General features: G+C 34.6%; 1 protein-coding gene across 5 annotated transcripts in view; it reads right to left on the minus strand.

The window, feature by feature from the left end:
- LOC124368794 (endoplasmic reticulum junction formation protein lunapark-B) overlaps positions 1 to 22732 on the minus strand; it is a 69732-nt gene that overhangs the window by 23385 nt on the left and 23615 nt on the right. For 3 of the 5 annotated variants that reach the window (XM_046826169.1, XM_046826172.1, XM_046826173.1), the window contains exons 5-9: positions 22427 to 22604; positions 16068 to 16238; positions 13295 to 13525; positions 12333 to 12401; positions 7275 to 7364 (exon numbers count right to left, since the gene is read on the minus strand). In XM_046826169.1, coding sequence (XP_046682125.1) covers positions 7275 to 7364; positions 12333 to 12401; positions 13295 to 13525; positions 16068 to 16238; positions 22427 to 22604 — 739 coding nt within the window. The remainder of the gene's footprint in view (positions 1 to 7274; positions 7365 to 12332; positions 12402 to 13294; positions 13526 to 16067; positions 16239 to 22426; positions 22605 to 22732) is intronic. The other 2 variants (XM_046826171.1, XM_046826170.1) reach the window with 1 other exon arrangement.

Here is a 22732-nt window from a genome sequence, read left to right on the forward strand (position 1 = left end):
TGCAAAACGATCAAATATTTAGAAACCTTACAAGATAACAATCATGATAAGCTTATAAATGTTCATGTAAAATTATGAAAGTGATTCAATACAATCTATCCAAAATTTTATCCGTAAAAATATTCAATTATAACAAGTTATTGTATACTTTTAGAACCTTTGAACACCCACCATCTTGAAATCTTAGAGTCATCACACAATTTGTCACAATAAACATTACTTTAAAACTAACAGTTTTATAAAAGGTTTTATAACCTTATATATGACTTAAATTGAAATAGTATAGTGCTATAAATTAAATATTACGTCAGATTAGAATTTTCAAAGCCGTTGGTATCAAATAATTTGAGACAAAAATGTTTTATTTGAACGAAAACATCAACCCTTTATTTGAGTACATACACCACTACTATAAATAAAAAAAAGCAAAAATATTAATTAATTAATTAATTTTATTTGTTTGATGTTTTTGATTAGAATTTTAAAACTAATAAAAATATGTTATTCTTTCACACATTCGCAAACAAGGGAACTGGAGGCGGAGGATTATGACACTCGTAATACCAGGCACTGGTAGCCAAACTAACATTGTATACTACAGCTACAGGCAGCATACTAACATACAAGTTCATTTAACAGTTTTGAGAAAGTGAAAAATCACTCACTAATAAAATAAAACAATTATATTTCAGTTTTGCTGCGCAAAAATTCAAATGGATACTGTTAGTAGGAATTTATAGAACTCCAAAGTTTGAAAATTCACAGTTTTTTAAATCGTCTCAACCATCTGATTGAATCATTGATAAGGAACGAAAAGCATCTGATTATTGTGGATGTCTTTGTCAGGTGACATTTAAAAATTCACCTGAATGGAAGGAGTTCAAAAATATTCTTTTAAGACATGGAATGGCTTATTTAGTTGACTTTCCAACTCGAGTCATGTCTACCTCTAAAAACAATTCACAGATAACATACTGATGAACATAAGTAAGGATCTAGTAAAGATTGAAGGAGTCATAACAGCATGATCAGACCATGATCAGCAAACTTATGGAATTATATGTTTTTCCGAGTAAAGTAAATTATTCTAAATTAAAATGCTGGGATAGAAATTTTTCATCAGAAAACACAAAATTATTCAAGTCACTACCTGAAAAGGAAAGCTGGATAACCCTTTTTAATTATGCTGTAAAAAGTAAATATTATGATGTTTTTCATAATATTTTGTAATTATTATTTTAATTTATCTTTTCCAAAAGTACATACAAAAATTAGGAAAGACCAAAATAGCTGGATTACTGATCATAGGAAGGAAAAGATTGACCTTATTCATCTGAAAAAATTAGCCAAAGATTCGGGTACGGAATCCCTGAAAAATCAGTTAAAAAATAAATATCAACAATATATGTTTAAGGTTATGGATGCAAAACGAAAACATTACAATATAAAAATTTAAAATCTGAAAACGTAGAAAAGACTGCATGGGACATCATTAATAAAGAGACAAAGAAAGTCACTACTAAGTTAGAAAATAAGTTTGTTCTGAATATTTATAATGACTCTGTTTCAGATCCTTTGCACATTGCCAATAGTTTTAATTATTATTTTGTTAATATTATTGAAGACATATTGTACAAAATCTCATCAACCAATCATGTAAATATAAGAAGAGAGCAGATTCCCAACTTTAGGTGTCCCCCAGCTTGATAAAGAGGAGTTGAACAGCATTTTTGACTCTCTTAAAAATTAATGGTCTAGCGATTATGATGAGGTACCAATAAGTACGAGGGGTATCCAAAAAGTAAGTTTCCATTAATTATGAAAAAGTTAAAAAAGACTCAAAAAATAACTGAAACCACATTTATTCAACTTTTTACATCATACCTTATTTTTTCTACATAGTTACCATCCCTTTCTAAGCACTCTTGGTATCTAGGAAGTAGTTTTTTTTATTCCAGCATCACAAAATTCACCCGCCAAATTTTTAAAAGCCAAGTAATAATAATAATAATACTTTTTATTGTGTCAACAATTATAAAAATTGCCTACAATCGTCAAATTAGATTATTTTGAAATATGTACATCTATTTTAAATTGCACTCATTCATACCCGGTCATATACAGTCCACATTCATTCCTAAGACTCATACTTACAGCCATACGTTTTAAAATCTTCTAAATTTTACCACCAGAAATAGAGGATGATCCAATTACTTTAAATTTCATCCCAGCGGCTCATCATGAACTCTTCCACTGAGTAAAACACCCTCGACACCAAAAAGTGTCTCAATCGAGCTTTAAATTTTGTTGGTTCATTCAAATTTTTGATTTCATCAGGGAGCTTGTTGATCAGCTTAACACCAACCTCGGATGGCAAACGTTTAAATGCGGTTGTTTCTGTGAGGATGTAACCGAAGGTTGTCCCTGCCTCTTGTCCCGTATTGATGGACGTCCCTGCCCCGGACCAACTCGCACTTAAATCGGCAGTACAGGGCGACATCGAGGATGTAGAGACAGGGCAAAGTTAGCAATCCAAGCTCCCTAAAGGCATCTCTGCATGAATTTTGGGATTTCAATTTTGAAATGATGCGGACAGCTTTCTTTTGACTTCTAAATACTCGCTCAAAAATTTGTATTTAGAACAGCTGCCCCATAGCCTCAACCCGTACGTTAGATGGGGGTGTACAAGGCCGAAGTAGGCCATTTTTAGTACATCCCGGGAGCAAAATTTTTGAAAGGTTCCGTAGAGCATAAATGGCCGGAAGAAACCTTTGAGCAGGTACTTTCAATGTGATCGTCCCAAGTCAGACCTCGATCAAGGTACATTCCGAGGAACTTGGTGGAATCAGTTTCCTCTATGAGGATATCGTCCGCCATCACAGCAGCGCGATCCTCAATCTCTCTTTGCCGCAAACAGAAATTTAGTGTATTTGATTTGGAGTTGTTGGTCCTCAGATTTAATTTAGAAAAAAAACTGAATGCACGAATTCAGTTCTAAAAAGGAAATTATTTCTAATTCATGTTTTGTTGGAGCTTTAATACAAAGCGTTGTATCGTCAGCATATTGGACCATTTTCCCTCTCAGGAGCGATGAGTTCAGCCTGTTGACGTACACAAGGAACAAGACTGGTCCAAGTATAGATCCCTGTGGGACTCCATAGGCCATTCTAAACTTTTTCTGACAGGGAAATTCGCAATCTGCACACACTGGCTTCTATCCCTGAGGTAAGACGAGAGCCATTCATGTGGCAGACCTCGAACCCCGCACGTCTTCAACTGGTACAAACAATGTATCATGATGTACACAGTCAAATGCTTTAGATAGGTCGAGAAATATGCTTAGCACATGTTCTCCTGCTTCTCCAATCCATCGACAACTGTTTCAATCAAATTTGTGACGGCATCGATAGTGGATTTGTTCTTCTGAAGCCGAACTGCTCATGACAAAGAATTTGATACCTGCCAAGGAACAGCTCAAATCTCTTCAGAAAAACCACTTCAAAAATTTTGCTCATGACCGGAAGGATTAAAATGGGGCGGTAATTTTCCGCAAGGCAGGGATCATCTTTTTTTGAAAATGGGTTGTGACTTTCGCCAATTTCAAAAGGGAAGGGAAGATGCCTTGAGCGAAAGACAAGTTGGATAAAATTTGTGAGTGGTGTCAAAATATGCTTATAGCAACGTTTGAGCAGCCACACAGACATGCCGTTAATGTCACAAGATTTTTTTGGTTTGAGTCCCTGTGTCCCACCTCATTTTTTGAAGGTCATCGCTGTTGGCAAATCGCCGACCACCAAGGTGTCTTTTCAGCTCCGGAAACAGATGAAAAATCGCTAGGCGCAAGATCTGGTGAGTATGGAGGATGACCAAAAAAAATCCCACTTAAATTTCCTCAAAAGTTCCATTGTTGCACGAGCAGCGTGTGGTCGGGCGTTATCTTGAATAAGCAGAAACCGTGCGCGACAAAAGTCTGCGCCGTTTATTCTGTATTGCCCCCCGAAGTCTGGTGAGAAACTTCACAATACCTTTCTGCATTTATGGTTTCGCCACGAGGAAGATAGTCAATCAATAAACACTCCACGGCAGTCCCAAAAAACTGTAGCCATTACCTTTCCTGCCGACTCAAAAAACTTTGGCTTTTTGAGGAGCTGCCTCTCCTTTTTTTTGCCACACCATACTCGGGCGTTTGGTCTCTGGAGTTGAGTGGTGCATCCATGTTTCATCACCAGTGACTATTCTACTGAAAAGGTTTTCATCTTCATCGTCAAAACAATCGCAAGAAAGACTGGGCAGCAGCCATTCGTTGTTGTTTATGGGCATTGCTCAATAAGCGAGACACCCATCTTGCACACACTTTTGCAAGCTGAAGATCTTCTGTCATGATATTGTGCACAGATGACCGGCTAACTTCAACACTTGACGGCAGTTTTATCCATAATTTCATCGAGAGTCACTCGCTTATCATTGTCAATAACTGCTCGTACACCATTAATGACGTCAGGTTGCCGAGAAATTGGCCGGTCGGCCACTACGCTCAATCGTCATGAACATTTTCTCTTCCTTCCAAAAACAATGCACGCCAACGACGGACCATCTGAACGGACATAACATGTTCACCATACACTTGACACAAACTGACGATGAATTTCAAACGGCAGTTTCGTTTTTGGCGGTCCAAGAAACGAATAACACTACGGACTTCGCAACTGGCGGCAGAACGCAGTGGAGTCTCCATGATGTTTGGGCAGCAACTGGACTGAGAAGCGTGACAATGGGCCAGTGACCGGCGCACCTGTTGCCAACCGAACCGCGCTACATATCCCCGCCCACAGCTGCACGCTGTGTTACGTACGCGTCTTTTTACAGAACAGGGAAACTTACTTTTTGGATACCCCTCGTATTATTATACTTACTAGAGAATAATTATTAAAGCTCATCATGCATGTAGTAAATGCTTCTTTTATCTCTGGAATCTTATCTACATAGCTGAATGTTTCTAAGGTGATCCCAAAATATAAAAAGAGAGAAGAAACGAACATTCAAAATTACCATCCAATTTCAATTTTGCCCTCTCTATCTAAAGTTTTTGAGCTGGCCATGCATTTAAGGTTAGCAAAATATTTGGAAATATATGATTTCTATGATCATGAACAACATGGTTTTTCAAAAGGATAAATCCACAATTACTGCCCTAAAAGTTTTATTGAATCGTTAGGCAAAAAATAATTGCTATGGCTAAAAATACATAACTATGGCATAATAATGTAATTGCAATAATGAGATAGTTTCCGGTTCTCAAACAGATGTGCAATGAAATTTATTTTATCAGTTGACGGCATCTGAACAATTTTTTAGCAAGAGACGAGGATCGCTAATGCCAGGAGCCACGGCGTCGCTGCAGTAGGCCGGGCAGTGACGCATACTTAAGAGATCAAAACACCAGAACAAAAAAAAATGGGATTCTGATTGAACCACTAATACCCAAACAATGACTAACTACAAATTTTCATTGTTACATTCAAATAGAAGTTCTGTACAGTAATTTTGTTATTATAGATAAAATATTTTTCTGCTTCCATACATCAAATTCTATGATAGGGGCTACAAAAAAGTGTAGTTGGCATAATGCATCAACTGCCGCCTGGCACGGCGCGCTGCGCTGCGGCCGACACAGACCGTTTGACCGTCACAGTGTTGTACTGTACAAACCTCAAACTAACGTAGTTAATTAGTTAGCTCAGTCCTCATTGGCTGCTCCAAGGTCACGTGCCAAATAGGCCCCTTCCTCTACTGCACTCTCTGGTGATCCATACTGTAGTTTACAAATCACTTTAAAAAATTAATACTGTCGAAAAATAAGGGGAAAACAGAAAAATATATCTGCTTCATTTTGGTGCTGCTCCATGGTGGCTCAGTTTGGAAAACTCCCGGCACGTTTAGTCATAATGATCAGAATTAAAAGACCAAACCTATCATGGCTGTGAAAAAAAGTGGGTGTCTAAAACACGTAAATGAAGAAATTTGTGTGCGTTACTTACAGTCTCAAAGGTAAAGAATTAACATTTATTATTTTAAAGGTGAGAGTAAAAACCAAATAGGTCTATAGGTAACCTCTTCAATGTTAACCAGACAGATTTATTAGATTAAGCAGAAATTGTTAAATTAAAGTGATCTTTAAAACAAACTACACAGATACAAAAATTGTTACAAAAATACAACAACAATAATTTACACAAGACATCAAAATGTATTTAAAGGAGTGTATACAAAAAGACAAGTCTCTCTGTCACCTCTCATAAAAAATGTAACCAGAAAACCAAAAGAACAAGAAAACTCAGATGTAGAAATATCATAAACCTACATGAATAACCATCCTCCATCTCTACTGTTGTTGGTTGTAACTCCCCTCCCCCTCCCACTCCCATCCCCTCTCCCCCTTCTTATTCATTTCTTATGAAAATGTCTGATAAAAGTTTGTAGACATGATACAGTAGAAACCCACTTATAATTCCCCACTTTGACGGCCCACATCAACGCTGTAAGCGGAAAACTTTGTAGGTGACAAAGAGTGTTCTGCTGTTCACTCTATCGTGCTCTAGCTCACTGCCGCTCTTGACACGACTACAACTCACAATCCAAATGACTCATCTGACACTGACCCTCCAATGTCTCCGATACGCACATATCCGCCTTACCCCAGCATAGCTCCCATCCCGTTCCCTGGTGAACTCCCGACAATGGCAGGTTGGTGTCCTTGGTGGGGCAGCTGCCATCATAGCAGGTAGCCCTCGTGCTGGGGCGACACCGCCCCGCAATCCTGCCATCCCACCACCTCAACCTTACACAAGTCAAGTGTACATAACACACAGAGTTTTAAATATGTAGTGATTTTCAGTGTAAAATATCACAAATGATCAAAATATTTTGTAACAAGCACTGCATAAGCGGGAAAGCTTTATAACAGTCTTTTTTGCGCTGAAATAGCCTGATTTTATTCGGAAACACTATAAATGAAATGTTACAGCACAGAAAACGTTGTATGTTGGAGATGTTATAGGTGGGTTTCTCTGTATAAATAATATTGTTTTGATAAAATATTATTCCAGCGTTGGTATGATTGTTTATATAAAATGAAATAAGTTTTACTAACAAAAATTTCATACTGATCACATCTGTAAAACACTATTATTAAAAAATATATCATCCAAATGAGGTTTTGAATGCATAGTTGTCTTCTGCTTTGCAATAAAAGAAAAAGATGTACATTAACTCACCTTTCTTCCTTATATAATTTTGCAAAAATTCTATAAATTTCTGATCTTGTCTACTACGTGCTATGTTTATCTCTGTTTGACATGTACTATCTGTAAAGGAAAATAGAATAATCTGTTACATACATGCACATGCAGGGGGTTTAAAAATGATAATGGCCATTTACAGACATAAAATCAGATATGGTGATAATATTGAGACACTTGGGGTTAGACCTAGTCAGTAGCCATCACTCACCTAAAGTAATGACAAACTTTTAGTTTCATTATTCTTAACCCAAAAACAGGGAATGGCAAATGAGAACATTTGTACCCAGACCAAAATTACAAAGTAACCCAAAATGTGTAGGTTGTCCTTACCAAAGTCAAAATACAGTGGTTTCACAAGACTTTCTTTGTTTTCAGGTGAGTTACACAGATTATCGATTTATGTAAGGCTCATGTTTTCCATGTGTCAATAAAAAAAAACCAACCCACCCCCTGTGACACACGCACGCACACACCCACACACACGCACGTGCACGCACGCACACACACACACACACACACACACACACAAATGCATTAAAAGTGGCACTCAAGGCACTCCAAAAAATGTAGCTGGCATAAAAAGAATCCTTTTCAATGCACATGTGATAGAAATAATTACTGAAGGCTCAACAATGCTAGTCTGAAATTTATCCGATGTTTTGAAATAATCTGCTTTTAAATAAAACTCAAATGTATTAAGCTAAAAATCAATTTAAATTAACCCTTTCTGATCTCTCTCGTGTCGCACCACAACCACAAAACATAAAGAACAGATAACTCCTTTATACATAAAATAATGTGAAGGACGATGGTTCCTGGTACCTAGGTGGAGGAGAAGAGTTTTTTTCTTCATTCCCAACTTTACTGATGTTGTTTACTAACCTCTTTCTTTCAGAATGACTGGTGAATCACACAAAGTAGCTTTTGATGTACATGTATTAACTAAAACGCCACCTTTTACCGATGAAATGACATAGCCATGACTGCCATTTTTGGAGATCTACACATTGAGATAGGATGAAATATTAATTTGTTAAGTGTAGAATTCCAAACAGAACTCAGAAGAAGTTTGTTTACAATGTGGTGGATTTTTAGTTCGTACTGAGCACTGAAAGTTTACATACATTTGCCAAGGAATCAATTCTTTTTTACTCTAAAAAATGTGGTGTTACATGTCATCTTGTAATATAATTAAACAATATTTTGTTTGACTGATAATTACATGAAAACAACTATGTGATATTTTTCAAATTGGTGTAATATACCTAAATATGAAAAACACCACAAACCTACTTCTATAATAAAAATATCCAGATTACCCTTTTTTACCTTGTAATAAATAGCTTTTAATCGTTTTATTTCACTTGCCTGATGATAACAGTCATTATTGTTTTAACTGGTAGTTTTTTATTTTAACAATATGCGATAATTTTACTATTTTGATTCAGTTGTAAGAAATAGGTGTTTTTACTGCTTCAAATAAAAACATTGTTATACAAGCACAGACTTTGTTAATTTTAGTAATTTATCTACATTGACAAGATTAATGGTAACTAATGTTACACTTTTCAAAACCATTTTATGACTTAGTTAAAAACCACAATAAATGTGGCTGAGAGTTGATTCTTGAATTCCACTTTCCTCCTTGTTACTGTTTGATAAGATCCTCACGCAGGTCAATGCCATGAGGACGGACACTCTATCTTACACAGATTTAATCAAGTATGTATTCAGCTCAGATTTAGATTTGTTACATTCAGATTTTCTAATCAAATTTCAGACGTGATTTTAGAGAGCAAAGCTTCTCTAACTCCCATATTGCTATAATCTTATCCATGCAATTCAGTTGAAGATTAAGAGAGTCAACTTTAAAAAGCTTCCCTGCAGCTTAGTAAATGTTAAAATTACAAAAATTAAGTACCAGGAGTCAGGGTTAAAATTAAGTTGCTGGCAACCCCAATTAAGACAGGATGGGATACATGTAGGGCCACGCACGTCCTCCAAACATTAATAAAGATATGTTACTTGAATTATACTTTCTTGTTTTTATTGGTGACTAGTTGAATAAATGACTAATGACGCATTTTCAACAAACTTATTTATTTGTTGTTATATATATTTAAGAGAATTTCTTTTTTTTCCAGACCAATCTTGTACAGTTTTTATTTGCCTGATAAAAGTTTCTTTTTACATACACTTAATAATTTTTGCCTTAAAAGCCAAAAACTTATAAAGCAAAATATAAATACTCTTCATAGCGCAGAGAGAATCAACAGAATTTCTAACAAGTTCTGGAATTCACTCACGTAGATTTGTAAAATTTCTAGTCACCAGATCCAAATCATTTCTGTATTAAACAGTAATATTTTCATTTCATGGAGCACTACTCTACAAATTCTATTGAAAAATAAGCAAAGTGGTCCTCTGTCAGTGTCATATTTTAATTTCGTGGAGCACTACTCTACAAATTCCATTGAAAAATAAGCTAAGTGGTCCTCTGTCAGTGTCATATTTTAATTTCGTGGAGTACTACTCTACAAATTCTATTGAAAAATAAGCAAAGTGGTCCTCTGTTTTATTTTTCTTGGGAGCTACTCAACTAATCCCGTTATCTAATAGCAGAGCAGACTTCTGCAGGAGCATGGTATTCCTTTTTTGTCTGGAGCACTATTCCACCACTTCCAAGCAGAGAAGTACTCTGTGAGAATGTGGTTTTTATTTTTTTGGAGCAGTTTTCCCACTGTAAAATAGTAGCAGAACATTCCTCTCCCACGATATATAATGCTATACAGTAAGTATAGTGCTTTACTGGCTAATGATAGATTAACATTAAGTATCTATTAGCTATTAAGCCTAGAGCTTTTTTTTCCAACTAGTTGTATTAAGCTAAATTAAGCTGAGCTCTGCCAAATTAAGTCACTTCTTACTTTGGGAAGTATTATTCCTCAAACCGTTCGTGATTTATTTAAATTAATATAGAGTGGCTTTGATGCAACATATTTGAAGACTATCTCTGTTTTTTGGCATGTTTAGATAATTTACGAGATTGAGGCTAACGAAATCGATCCCTGGAATGATTCCAGTGGGCAGCTATTCTGCAAGTCAGCTAAGAGATCAAACCAACCCAATTCTATAGCTATAAGAAGAATATCACACATTGGGCATTATTTTGTACACCTATTAAAATACTCCCTAATGTCAAAAATGGTAAAGTGAAAGCTTTTGTTTTCTCCAACATAGCCGACGTTCTCGTTTTAATGCTCTTAGATCTACTCCCCTTCAAATTTTGAGTTCTTGGTTTTAATATCACCCTGCAATTTAACTTTTGTGTGTTTTATAGCTCACACACCATCATAGCCAACATATTCTTTGAGTGAGAAAACCCTTTTTTCTCACTGAATCAATGGCTTTTTACGTAGAAAATTCAACATAAAAGGTATTTTTAGGACTTAAATGCCGCTATACCTGTCTGAAACTCAAAATCTCATTTCAATTGCTGTAAGAGAAGAGTTTGAAAGAAGGAAAAAATCTTGAAAGCAGATGAAGACAAAGATCCATCTTTCATTATTATGTTTACTGACACTGTTCAATTCAATTTCTTTGTCGGTGACACAAGCTGCAATGCTGTTGTACTACATACACCAATCACGCACTAATTATACACTATTAACTCACGTGAAACAACCAAACTAGTTTATAATAACACAAGACAACACTGATGTGACACACTAGTGCCAAATTACACTGGCATATTAGAGCAATGAGCGCAGTAGTGTTGGGCCTCTTTTAAGATTTTACTTCTGAGATTATTTGTCGGCTCTGCTTGACTATGGTATAGTATTAGATATGGGTTACCAAGTTAACTGATGGGTTTGATGTATAAGGTTAAAAATTAATCTTTTGAAATGAAAGAACAAATCTACACCAAAATGAACTGTCTATCCCACACTATCTGACTAATACTACTGGAGGAGAACTCCCAAGACTTTATACACCAAAAAATATAGCTTTTCTTGAAAATATTTAACTGCAAACCTGCTTTTATTCTAATAAATTTGATAATGTGCCTTCTAATCATGAAACAATTATAGTATATGACTAAAAAGTAAATTTTCTATTCTTTAAATATTAATTTGCATTTTCATGTTAATTTTGTTTATATGCCTCAAAGGAATTAAGGTAGAAAAATTTTATTTAAATATCAACATGAATGAATTTTGTACAATTTAAACCTTCAAGGCGGGAGTATTTAAATGCAAGCCGGACCCTGCTGCGGGACTATTTTTCCAGATCGCGCCATATTTTCGCAAGCAAAACAAAAACCTTTTTTTCTCGGGCTGTAGACACTTTATCAACACAATTGTTTTATTGAATTACAAAAAGAAAAATTCAATGCAATAACACTCCCGAAAATAACCTCACTCTAACCAAACAAAGATATATATATATACCCAACACGTTGCTGCACATTTCACAATAACCTACATTATAAATGTAAGTTATACACACTCCTACGTGATTCTAAAGTTACAACACTGATTGGGATAACTATAAAATGTAGCTTGCCATTATATTATTCAACAAAATAATATTAAAAACACAAGACAACAATCACAGAACGCATTGCATAGCAACAAGTTGCACCGGCGCGAACGAACTGAGTACGCACAATGTCAAGGTCAGATGCTCAGTTTTGTAAACAATACAGCTGTCTCTGTCGCACTCATTTTCGACTGCAAACAGCTGCAAAAGATCGACCAACTCATAGACAACGTATTCCATATAGCCCAAGTCCGATATAGTTCACCAAAATAACGACAGGTTTCACCACATGACGGAATGTCGTCATGACGTTAAATACACGTCAAACCGCAGCTGAATACACTTTTGGGATGACGTTTTATACACGTCAAACCAGCTTGAAGGGTTAAACACCATTAATTTTTTAAAAAATTAATTAAAAATTAAATAAAATTTGTGTAAGTGTAAAAAGGTTTTTTTAAAAATCTATTTGTCTATATCTATTAGTACCTGTTAGATTGGCTTCTTCAGTCTTATTTTGCGTAGTACTCTCCAAGTTTTCCAAATGTTCCCCAGAAGCTAAAACGTTAACATTATTATATAAGTAAATGGTATATATCCGGCTGATTCTGAATACATGGTTTAGGTTAGATAAATATGCAAATAAAGTAAATATACAACAGGGACTAATGAATACTACTGTCATTGAAAGCTACATGGGACGCCACCAGCACATTCGCCATGGAGGTGCTGAAAGAGCTAAGGTCTATTGAAAGGCAGAGGTACAAACTCCGCAATAACTAGACGAGAAGAAATGACTTCAACCACCTGATGAAAGAGCAGAAATGCTAGATTCTCTCCCTGCGATGTAATGCCTAACGGCGGTTTCCACAGGGATTCAGAGACTGGAGTATAGGGGAAGTTTTTTAGTCGGTATTAGCATTGGCTACAGTCACCAGCCAATGTTCGAGCCCGACATACCCAGGCAAAACACCTAAGCCTGGCATGCGGAAATGCATTTTTTTTTCACAACCCCTAAAAAAAAAAAAAAAAAAAAAAAACACACACCTTAAAAAACTTATAGCTGATAAGACAGATATGCGATCGAAAAATCATCTGTTGCCATAATCTAAATTTTGCCCAATGAACTAAGATGGTATTCAAGGGGAGAAGGATAATTGGAAAAGTTAGCTTTTGTTGTCAAATGTTCATACGTTTTAGTTCTGACATTTGTCTCTCTTCCCATGTACTTCATATACAGTAATTATCGGGATATTCATAATTAATTTTTCTATCAGTTCAGCCATTACGGTTAACCCACAATATGTATGTCTACTCTTGGATAATCAGTATTTAGAAACATATCAATGTTCAATTTAGTACATTTACAGACAGTAGGAGCGCACTAGTTTCTTTTTGCAGGTTGTTAAAACCATGAATAACTTAAAATGTATTTGAGTAAAAAATCATACTTGATTGTATATGCTGTGACGACTGGGGAGGTTGGTCATCTGGTGTCTCACTTTGCAGCTGAGCAGGTTGAACATCTTGTGTCTCAGTTGGTGGCTGAGCAGGTTGGACATCTTGTGTCTCAGTTGGTGGCTGAGCAGGTTGAACATCTTGTGTCTCAGTTGAAAGTCTAGGTGCCAACGGTCTCTTGGTGCGTGATGCATTGAACTCGAGACAGTAGCAGCAAGAGTAAGCTGAAATATGTTTACTTACATTACTCAACAGAATAAGGATATAGAAATGCTAAAGCCTTACACTTACAAATGCACGTTACAAAATTACATTACAAATAGAAGGTAAGATAGAGACGCCAGTGGAATTTTGTAAATTCAAAGTGAAAATTTTTAAAACATTAGTGAAAATTACATTCACGTTTTTTTAAGGTTCAAGTACACTAACTCCCGTAAAAAATAATCAAAATAAACGGTCTTTATATTCAAAATACCCGTTTTGATTCTGTTCACAATCAAAAACTTGCAAAGTAACTGAATAACAACACTCAAATAATTTGCAAATTATAAATTGACACAAAAATATTCCAGAAAAATTACAAATATGAATAACCTAAGATTATTAAAGCCCATTAACACTTTAGGTACGAAGCAACTCAGTGGATCATACTTGAAGTATCACCAAATATTACTACTGTAAGCTACGACAGCAAATGTGTAGTATATCAGTACCATTCTAGCAGTAGTATACAATGCTAACACTTTTGTTACCGAACAAGTCAATATCTCTTAGTCAAATACAGTAAACATATTGTTTTCCCACTGATACGGCTCCTGCTCCGACCATGTAAGCAAGAAACTCCATAAGCAAACTCGGGACTTCCATTAGCTTTTTCTCATCAAATGACTGTTTTAGACATTTTAACCCTTAAAGCGCCGTACAAAATTAGCTAATTTCCCTTTAGAGCTTATTTATTGAAATAAAGCCACAGTTAATTTTTGCGAACATCTTTTTTATATTTGTAATCTTTATGAAAAGTTAGAAAAAACATAAATTTTTAAAATATTTCTGGGTTTAAATGCCTATATTTTGTTTTATTACTATTTATTTTATTATTGTTATATTATTTTATAAAATCGTTGAACTCAGGATCATCGGAGTTTAACATGGTTTTGACGTGGTGTGAACCGGTAAACTTAGATAAAAGTCATGGCAATGGCCACAGAAGCCATATGGCTGACCATTTTATTTTTCTGAAGTGGTTAATTGAAACTGGAACTGGTACGTCTCAATGCTCTACAGCTTTAATAGTTTTTGAACCTTTGCAGCATAAAATTTAGACAGTTCCATTTAAAACTGCTGTGACAAAGCAACAAGGGGTATTGTAAAGCAACCTGCTGCAGAAGAGCGATAAATGAACTGCTGAAATAACCATAGCAGCAACAAATACAGTGAATAATTCTATCTTCTTTCTATTTAATAGCAGCGACAAAGTGCTATCACAAATAAACAAAGCATCCAGTTTCCAATATAGAGCTTGGTTTTATTTTCTCTCTGATAATATGGCAAAATGTTATGTACTACTACTAAATAGTACATTCTCGTTTTATATTGCACACACTTGATAATTGATTCTGCACCCTTTAAATTTGTTGGTACAAAAATACAAGTAATAGTGTACATCATTATCAACTAGAGTTCTCATGCCATTTTATTACCAGAGGTATTGAACAAAATGACCAATCAACTTTTCCGAAAAAAACAGCCTAGATCAGCATGACTATACTGTTCACCACTACTTCAAGAGGTTACTTTCTGAACTATATTAACAATATGGTTTTAACTGTTGGGTAACACCAAAAAAACACTTAATTTCAATTTATTATTGATAAAAAAGCATAAATCACCAGTAAAATTTGCACCTAAAAATTAATTACCACTAAAAACACTAAGCAGAAAACTAGAGTACATTAAAAAAAAGCATTGAAAAGAATAATAAACATTATTGGTGTTTTTATTAATTACAGGGTCTCTTAAAAAGAATGCTGAGATTTTGAACGGCCACTACTTAACACTATTTAAGATGACTATACGATTTAAACGTCAAATTGAATAGAAAAAAAATTTGGTTTCCACTCCTTAATACATTTCTATGTGAGCTCTACAGATATCAAAGCGGTATTCGATTTCTCGCAAAGTGTTATGTAGCTTCTCTGGTGTCACAGTTGCAGTGACTTCCAAAATTCGCCCACACACATGTATCAAATCACGAATATTTACAGCAAAAACAATGTTCTTTATGTAACGCTACAAAAAAAGTCCACAGGGGTCAAATCCGGATGTACGGGCCAGTTGAATAAGAATTCAACACATCTCCTGTGCCACAAAACTGGTTAAACCAGCGATGAATTGCTTTATCATCTGGAATTTTGACCTTGATGAGTAACTGGAAACCGACACTGCACACTAACAATCAATTTTAATCAATTCTGCGAACCACAGAACACACTGTGCCTTCCGTTGCATCGTAAACACCGTACTCGTGACAAGCCAGGGTCGTGACGTGCCAGGGGTGTCAGTCACAACAGTGGACTGCCACCGCGCAGCTGTTCTCCGCATGCCAAGGTCAACGTTCCCTCCTATTCTATACAGCAAACAAAACTAAGTTATTTCATCTTCAATTTGACATTTAACTCGTTTAGTTATCTTGAATATTTTTTAAGTAATGACAGTTCAAAATCACGGCAATACTTTAATATATAAAATAAATAGAAATTTACTTACAAATGAATTGAAACTCTTCTTTAAGAGCCATCCCATTATGTCCGTTGCAAAATTTGCAGATTAGGGCATACCTATTTTCAGGTCCATCCCCAATCAGATAATCAACTAGCTTTTCTGACAGAGTCCGATTCTTCTTGAATAGAGGCTGAGGAATTTGCCTAGCCTCAAAAGCTAAACAAACAAAAAATTATAATTACTCACAAGACCAGCTTCCTTCCTATATAAAGAAGTGATCATCCAGCAAGCCAACTGGTTCTTTGTACAAGAAACAGTATGTAAAGCTCCATTTATAAATGATCCAACTGAATATATACGAGCATTAATACATTGTATTTTGTAAACAATTTCAGTGTCAGAGTTTTCTATGATTCCACAACTCCGAGGCAGGCTTTTTTTCAAACTACTAATTTAAAAATGACTCAAATAATTTTTTGTAGCTGCTACCTCAACAAGTTATGCCAATGCCATGTTTTCTGAAATATTCAATTTTTTTCATTTGTGAAAATAATGTTTTCTTCATGTATTCGTCAGAAAAATATTACAATAAAACCTGTCATATTTGACTCTGTGGTATACAGCCTGGTAGGAAACTATAAAATGTTTTGTAACTTATAGCTTTATGAACAAGGAATACCACACTGGCAAACACAATCACTTTCACCCACACGATGGAAGGGAGCTTTGTTTCATGTTACCATGTCACCCGTGCTACTTTTGAAAATAATGACCATGGTGATTCTGTGATATCTGTTTTTTATGTCAGCTTTCATATATGCATTAGAACATGTTGTAGTAGTGAGCTATTTACTTTCTAATTTTTCAATAAGTAAAGATCTAAATTTTTATCTATGTATATTATTGAATGTTTAATTTTTTCTAGAACAAATTTGTATTTATAGCCCCTTTACAATTTCGTTTTAGTTTACATGCTCAATTGAAAAAGAAATAAAAAATACCCAGTCCATTAGTTAATAGTATTAATAGTAGTATTGTGTATCTGTTACACTGACCAGCTACTTGTTTTTGGTCAGTGACTTCCTAAGTTTTTCATTTATTTGTAAACATGAATGTAAATGTTGGAAAATAAATATTTATTTAGTTTAGTTTTTACTGAGGGTATTCTTTGACTACAGCTGTTAAAAAATCATTGACAATTTATTAATGTGAGTGATTTCTTTCGCTGCATCTTGAAAACAAGTTGTTCCCATTTTATGTACAAATCATTAGATATCCAGAAACAATTGGAAAGTGTTTTCGTAGTAATAAAATCAATGCTCGAAAAGGAATTTGGTCTTAAAAGGATTACACAGAAAACTTAATTGTGTATTAATTTTGATCAGCCATTATAACCACTCATTCCAATGTTTCATACTGAAATTTCAAACTGCCGTTCATCCACACTTTGCACAAATGTTCTTATAAACAATTCTACAGCTAACAATTCACTATTCCCCAATAAATTATGTTTCCAGGTGGCAATCACACAAATAATAATTGATTCACTACACTGTCACTACTTCATTTGCTATAATATGAGATATTTACATTATTTGTACACCTTTCACCTTTAAAAATGTCAGTATATGTGCAGTCTACAGACATTGTGAACAAAAAAGTTTACAATTTTATACAATGATAAATTCTGCAGTTATTATCTATATTGAACCATCCAGAATACCTGTTTAAAAACTGTGTGAACTTTGGTGTGTTAAGTAATTTAATATCATGTTGTCCTAATCATAAAAAATATTTCCTAAACAAAAAATATAAATGTTAAGAAAACAAAATTTCAAAAACAAAGCCCCATTGTTTTGCGTAAATATTTTTTTTTCACTTTTGTATAAATTACGAACTGTGAATAAGAATTTATATATATATATATATATATATCATTATATAATTATTTGTCTAGTTCATCTTCCTTTTGGTAAGAATAATATACGAGGGTGGTCTGAAAAGTTTCGGACCTCAACGTGAAGATGGCAGTAATCGTAAAAAAAAGCTACTGAATTTCGTTGTTCATCTGTTGATTCACCAAAGTTTCAGCTATTTTGGATGCACAGGTTTTATGTAACAGTAGTTAGAGTGAGTTGATGTGAGTTTTTTTGTGAAAAAGGACAAAATCAAGTATTGAGCTGTCAAAATATTTCTTTTTGAAAGGAAAATCGCTTTTGCAAATCAAAGATGAGTTGGATTCTGTGTATGGGGACTCTGCACCATCATTGACCACAGTGAAATTTAGGACTGCTGAATTAAAAAATGGCCATAAGAGCTTGGGAGACGATGAACGTTCAAGACATCCAAAAACTGCAATTACCAACAAAAATATCACCAAAGTTCACCAAATGGTGCTAGACGACCACCGAATTAAATTGAGAGAGGTAGCAGAGGTTATAAACATGTCAAAAGAACGTGTTTGTCACATATTAAATCAACAATTAGGCATGAGAAAGCTGTCCACGCGCGTAGGGCGTCGTGTTTGCTTACGTTAGTCCAAAAACATGTTCGAATGAACACTTCTAATGCTATTTTGGGGCAGTTTAGTCGAAAAAATACAAATTTTTGTGCCGATTAAATATTGTAGATGAAACTTTTATACACCTGAAACAAAAATACAGTCCAAACAGTGGACAGCAAAGGGGGAACTGGCTCCAAAAAAAACATTTGCAACAAAGTTTGTCCCACACCTCAGTGGTTGCCATGGTGAAAAATCCACGAATTACGATTTGAACTGCTAGACCATCCACCTTACTCACCAGATCCAGCCCTAAGTGGTTTCTTTTTGTTCCCTATCTTAAAAGTGCGTTCAGAGGACATTCATGAACGATTATTTTGCAGAAAAAAATGCCGAGCACTATTTGGACAGGTTACTGAGATGGGAGCATCCCTGGGAAAAATGTGTAGAGTTACAAGGAGACTATGTTGAAAATTTTTTAAATGTTCAGAAAATACATCTTGTATCTTTATGTTACGTTGGAAACTTTTCAGACCAACTTCGTATTATACACAATATGCTGTTCTTGTAAGTTCAGTAAATAGTCAAATCATAAATATATTACAATTCATGTTTACACAGTAACTCAGCAGTCATGAAATATATTAGTTTTTATTACTCACAGCCCCTGATCACAGTAGTATAATAGCTTCCAAATAAAATAAACAAATGAAAACAAGTCGGTAAATATGTAAAATTAAACATAATAATTATAGTGTGACACACTTTCAGATAAGGAGAATACACGGTAATGTCATGTCAGGGAAGAATGAGAGGGAAAATAGGCCTGGTAAAATATCATTTAGACTAATGTTCTTTGATGAGTCATTTTTATTAGTATTGACTTATTGTATTACTTCATTTTCATTTATCAGTAATAAAACTTAACATTGTACAATCACTAGTTTTTTTACTTAATGTACCGTATTTACTTTGAATAATTTGATATTTTATTCTAATGAAATATTATAATAGGCGGTTATAAATGTGTGTGGGTATAATAAACCCTTTAGGAACCCAAAATAGCCTGAGACTGTTTATGTATACAGGGTGTTCTGAAAAAAGGTGCCCATAAGTCAGGGCTTGATTCCTCACATCAAAATAAGAAAAAAAAGGTCTAATTAACATAGGTCCGAAAATGCTTAGTTACCAAGTTATACAGGGTGAAAGATTTCGTCTGAATTTCAGTTCCCCTGCTGCAACGAAGCCCTACGGGTATTTGTTGGCTGTTAATTAAGATGTACAATTTAGCGTACTTTATGTAAAATGAACTGAAAAATTGAATAAAACCGTTTCCAGACCTGTAGCTACAGTAATTTTTAAGATATGTGACGAAATACGGCGAAACTTGGTCCCGAAAAACAAGTTACATTTAGGTTTGAAGCAGATTTACTATGTTAAATGTACAATAAACACAAAATATTTTTTCACGGTAACTTGTAGAAAAATTTAATTTTCGAAGAGAAAGATGTAAAATAAGTCTATAATAGACAAACGCAAACTTTAAAAAAATAATCCTTAATTACATACAAAACGCATGAAAAATAGACAAAATCTGTTAAGCTCTCTACAAATGTAATATTGAAATTAAAACAGCTGTTTTATTAAAATATTTGATTTGATAAACAAAATAATTTCTATTTAAAACATATGTTTTAACAATGTAACATTGTTTATAATAATTTAAATAAACATTACAAGCAGCTATTTTTCCATTGCTCATTAAGTGCGTGTGTGTTGATCTGTACTTTAATACAAGTTAGTGCGAGTGCCGTTGAAGTTAATTTTTGATAGCTAATAATATCTTATTCATCATGGCAGGTAATATGAATATTATGTACACTAATGTGAAATGGCAGACATGCATTTAATGTACGGTCTTGCACATTGCAACAGTCGTCAGGCTAGACGACTCTATCAGGAACATTTTCCTCATAGACAGTTACCGACTCATAAAATGTTTTCTTTCCATTCATAGAAGGCTAAGCGAGACGGGAACCTTTAAATCTGGAAAAGTTGGTAGATCAGGACGGCCACGTACAACGTGTACAGCTGAATTGGAGGAGGGCGTGTTGGACGGAAATAGAGAATCATCCTGGAAGAAGTACTAGAGAACTAGCCTTGGATTTCGGTGTTAGTAATTCAATTGTCTGGAAGATTTTTACACGAGCAGCAGTTGCATTCTTATCACTATCAAAGGGTCCAGGCTCTTTTGCCTCGAGATTACTTTCCTCGTGTTCAGCTATGCCAATGGCTTATCCAAAGGTGCAGAAATCCACATTTTTTAAATTACATTATCTTTACTGATGAAGCAAAATTTTCAAGAATGGCTATTCTTAACACCCACAATACTCACATGTGGGCAATTGAAAATCCACGTGCTATTTCAGAGAACCGTCACCAATATCAGTTTTTCTATAAACGTTATGGGCTGCTATTCTGGGTGATAAAATTTTTATTAGTTTTTTTACCAGATACGCTCAATGGTGAAAATTATTTACATTTCTTGACGACTAATCTGGAATGAGTTACTCGAATATGTGCCACTATACACACGCAACAACATGTGGTTCATGCAGGATGGAGCTCCAGCTCATTACACATTACAAGTAAGAGAATTTTTAAATGAAGCATATCCAAACAGATGGATTGGTCGAGGAGCCCCAGTAGCATGGCCTGCAAGGTCACCTGACCTCAATCCTCTAGACTTTTTCTTATGGGGACATTTAAAGACGCTTGTCTACGACTCGCCTGTGGATACCATAGAAGAGTTGCGAATAAGGATTGTTAACGGGATTCAAAGGATACGTGAGACACCTGGGGATCTTCGAAAGAGTTCGGCAGTCTATGAGAAGTCGGCTGGATGCTTGTATTTTGAATGAGTGGAAACATTTTGAACATCTACTGTGACGTGGTTAGTTTTTTAGGACAAGCGTAAACTTTTTTGTTTGAATGATAATTCAGATAACTTTTTTATGTATGATAATGTTATGATTGTTAAAAATATTTACTTGATAAAAAATAATAGTAACTCATTAATTTGTTTTAATAAAACAGCTGTTTTAATTTCAATATTACATTTGTAGAGAGACTTAACAGATTTTGTCTATTTTTCATGCGTTTTGTATGTAATTAAGGATTATTTTTTAAAAGTTTGCGTTTGTCTATTATAGACTTATTTTACATCTTTCTCTTCGAAATTAAATTTTTCTACAAGTTACCGTGAAAAAATATTTTGTGTTTATTGTACATTTAACATAGTAAATCTGCTTCAAACCTAAATGTAACTTGTTTTTCTCGGGACCAAGTTTCGCGTATTTTGTCACATATCTTAAAAATTACTGTAGCTGCAGGTCTGGAAACGGTTTTAATTCAATTTTTTCAGTTCATTTTACATAAAGTACGCTAAATTGTACATCTTAATTAACAGCCAACAAATACCCGTAGGGCTTCGTTTGCAGCAGGGGAACTGAAATTCAGACGAAATCTTTCACCCTGTATAACTTGGTAACTAAGCATTTTCGGACCTATGTTAATTAGACCTTTTTTTCTTATTTTGATGTGAGGAATCAAGCCCTGACTTATGGGCACCTTTTTTCAGAACACCCTGTATATAACCTTAATCTACTGTGCCACTAGCAACGGCAATATTAGACTAAACATGTGGTACTGACTTGCTAGCCTCAGCAGTAAAGAAAAATAGTATTTTAAGACAATGAGTGAAAGAAAGAAATACAAAGCATTATTAGTGTTTTTATTCCATATTCCATTACAAAACACTATCAATACCCTCTTCCTCCTTTTTTCTTTAGTGTTTCAGATTCAATCAATCTTACTATTATAACGATTATTATTACACACTTACAAGGATTCTGGAGTTTCTGCTTTAAGTTATTAATCTCCATCTTTAAGACAGCTGGTGGCTTGGGCATATTTTGCAATGCTGTAGTAGAGGTTGTAACATTTACGATGTTCCGTTGCCGTAAATCCGTTGTTGATGTTTTAGCTACAGTTTTTTCTGGCGTTAAATACGGATTTTGCAACTATAACAAGAAAATAGAGAAATTAGACTTTTAAATCCTGAATTTAATCCACAAAAGGAAGAAACGATCAAATACTTTACTATAATCCATTACAACATGAATTGTATTAAAGCCTTTGAAATATTTCC

The sequence above is a fragment of the Homalodisca vitripennis genome, chromosome X (genome assembly GCF_021130785.1).
Source record: "Homalodisca vitripennis isolate AUS2020 chromosome X, UT_GWSS_2.1, whole genome shotgun sequence".
Lineage (NCBI taxonomy): Eukaryota > Metazoa > Arthropoda > Insecta > Hemiptera > Cicadellidae > Homalodisca > Homalodisca vitripennis.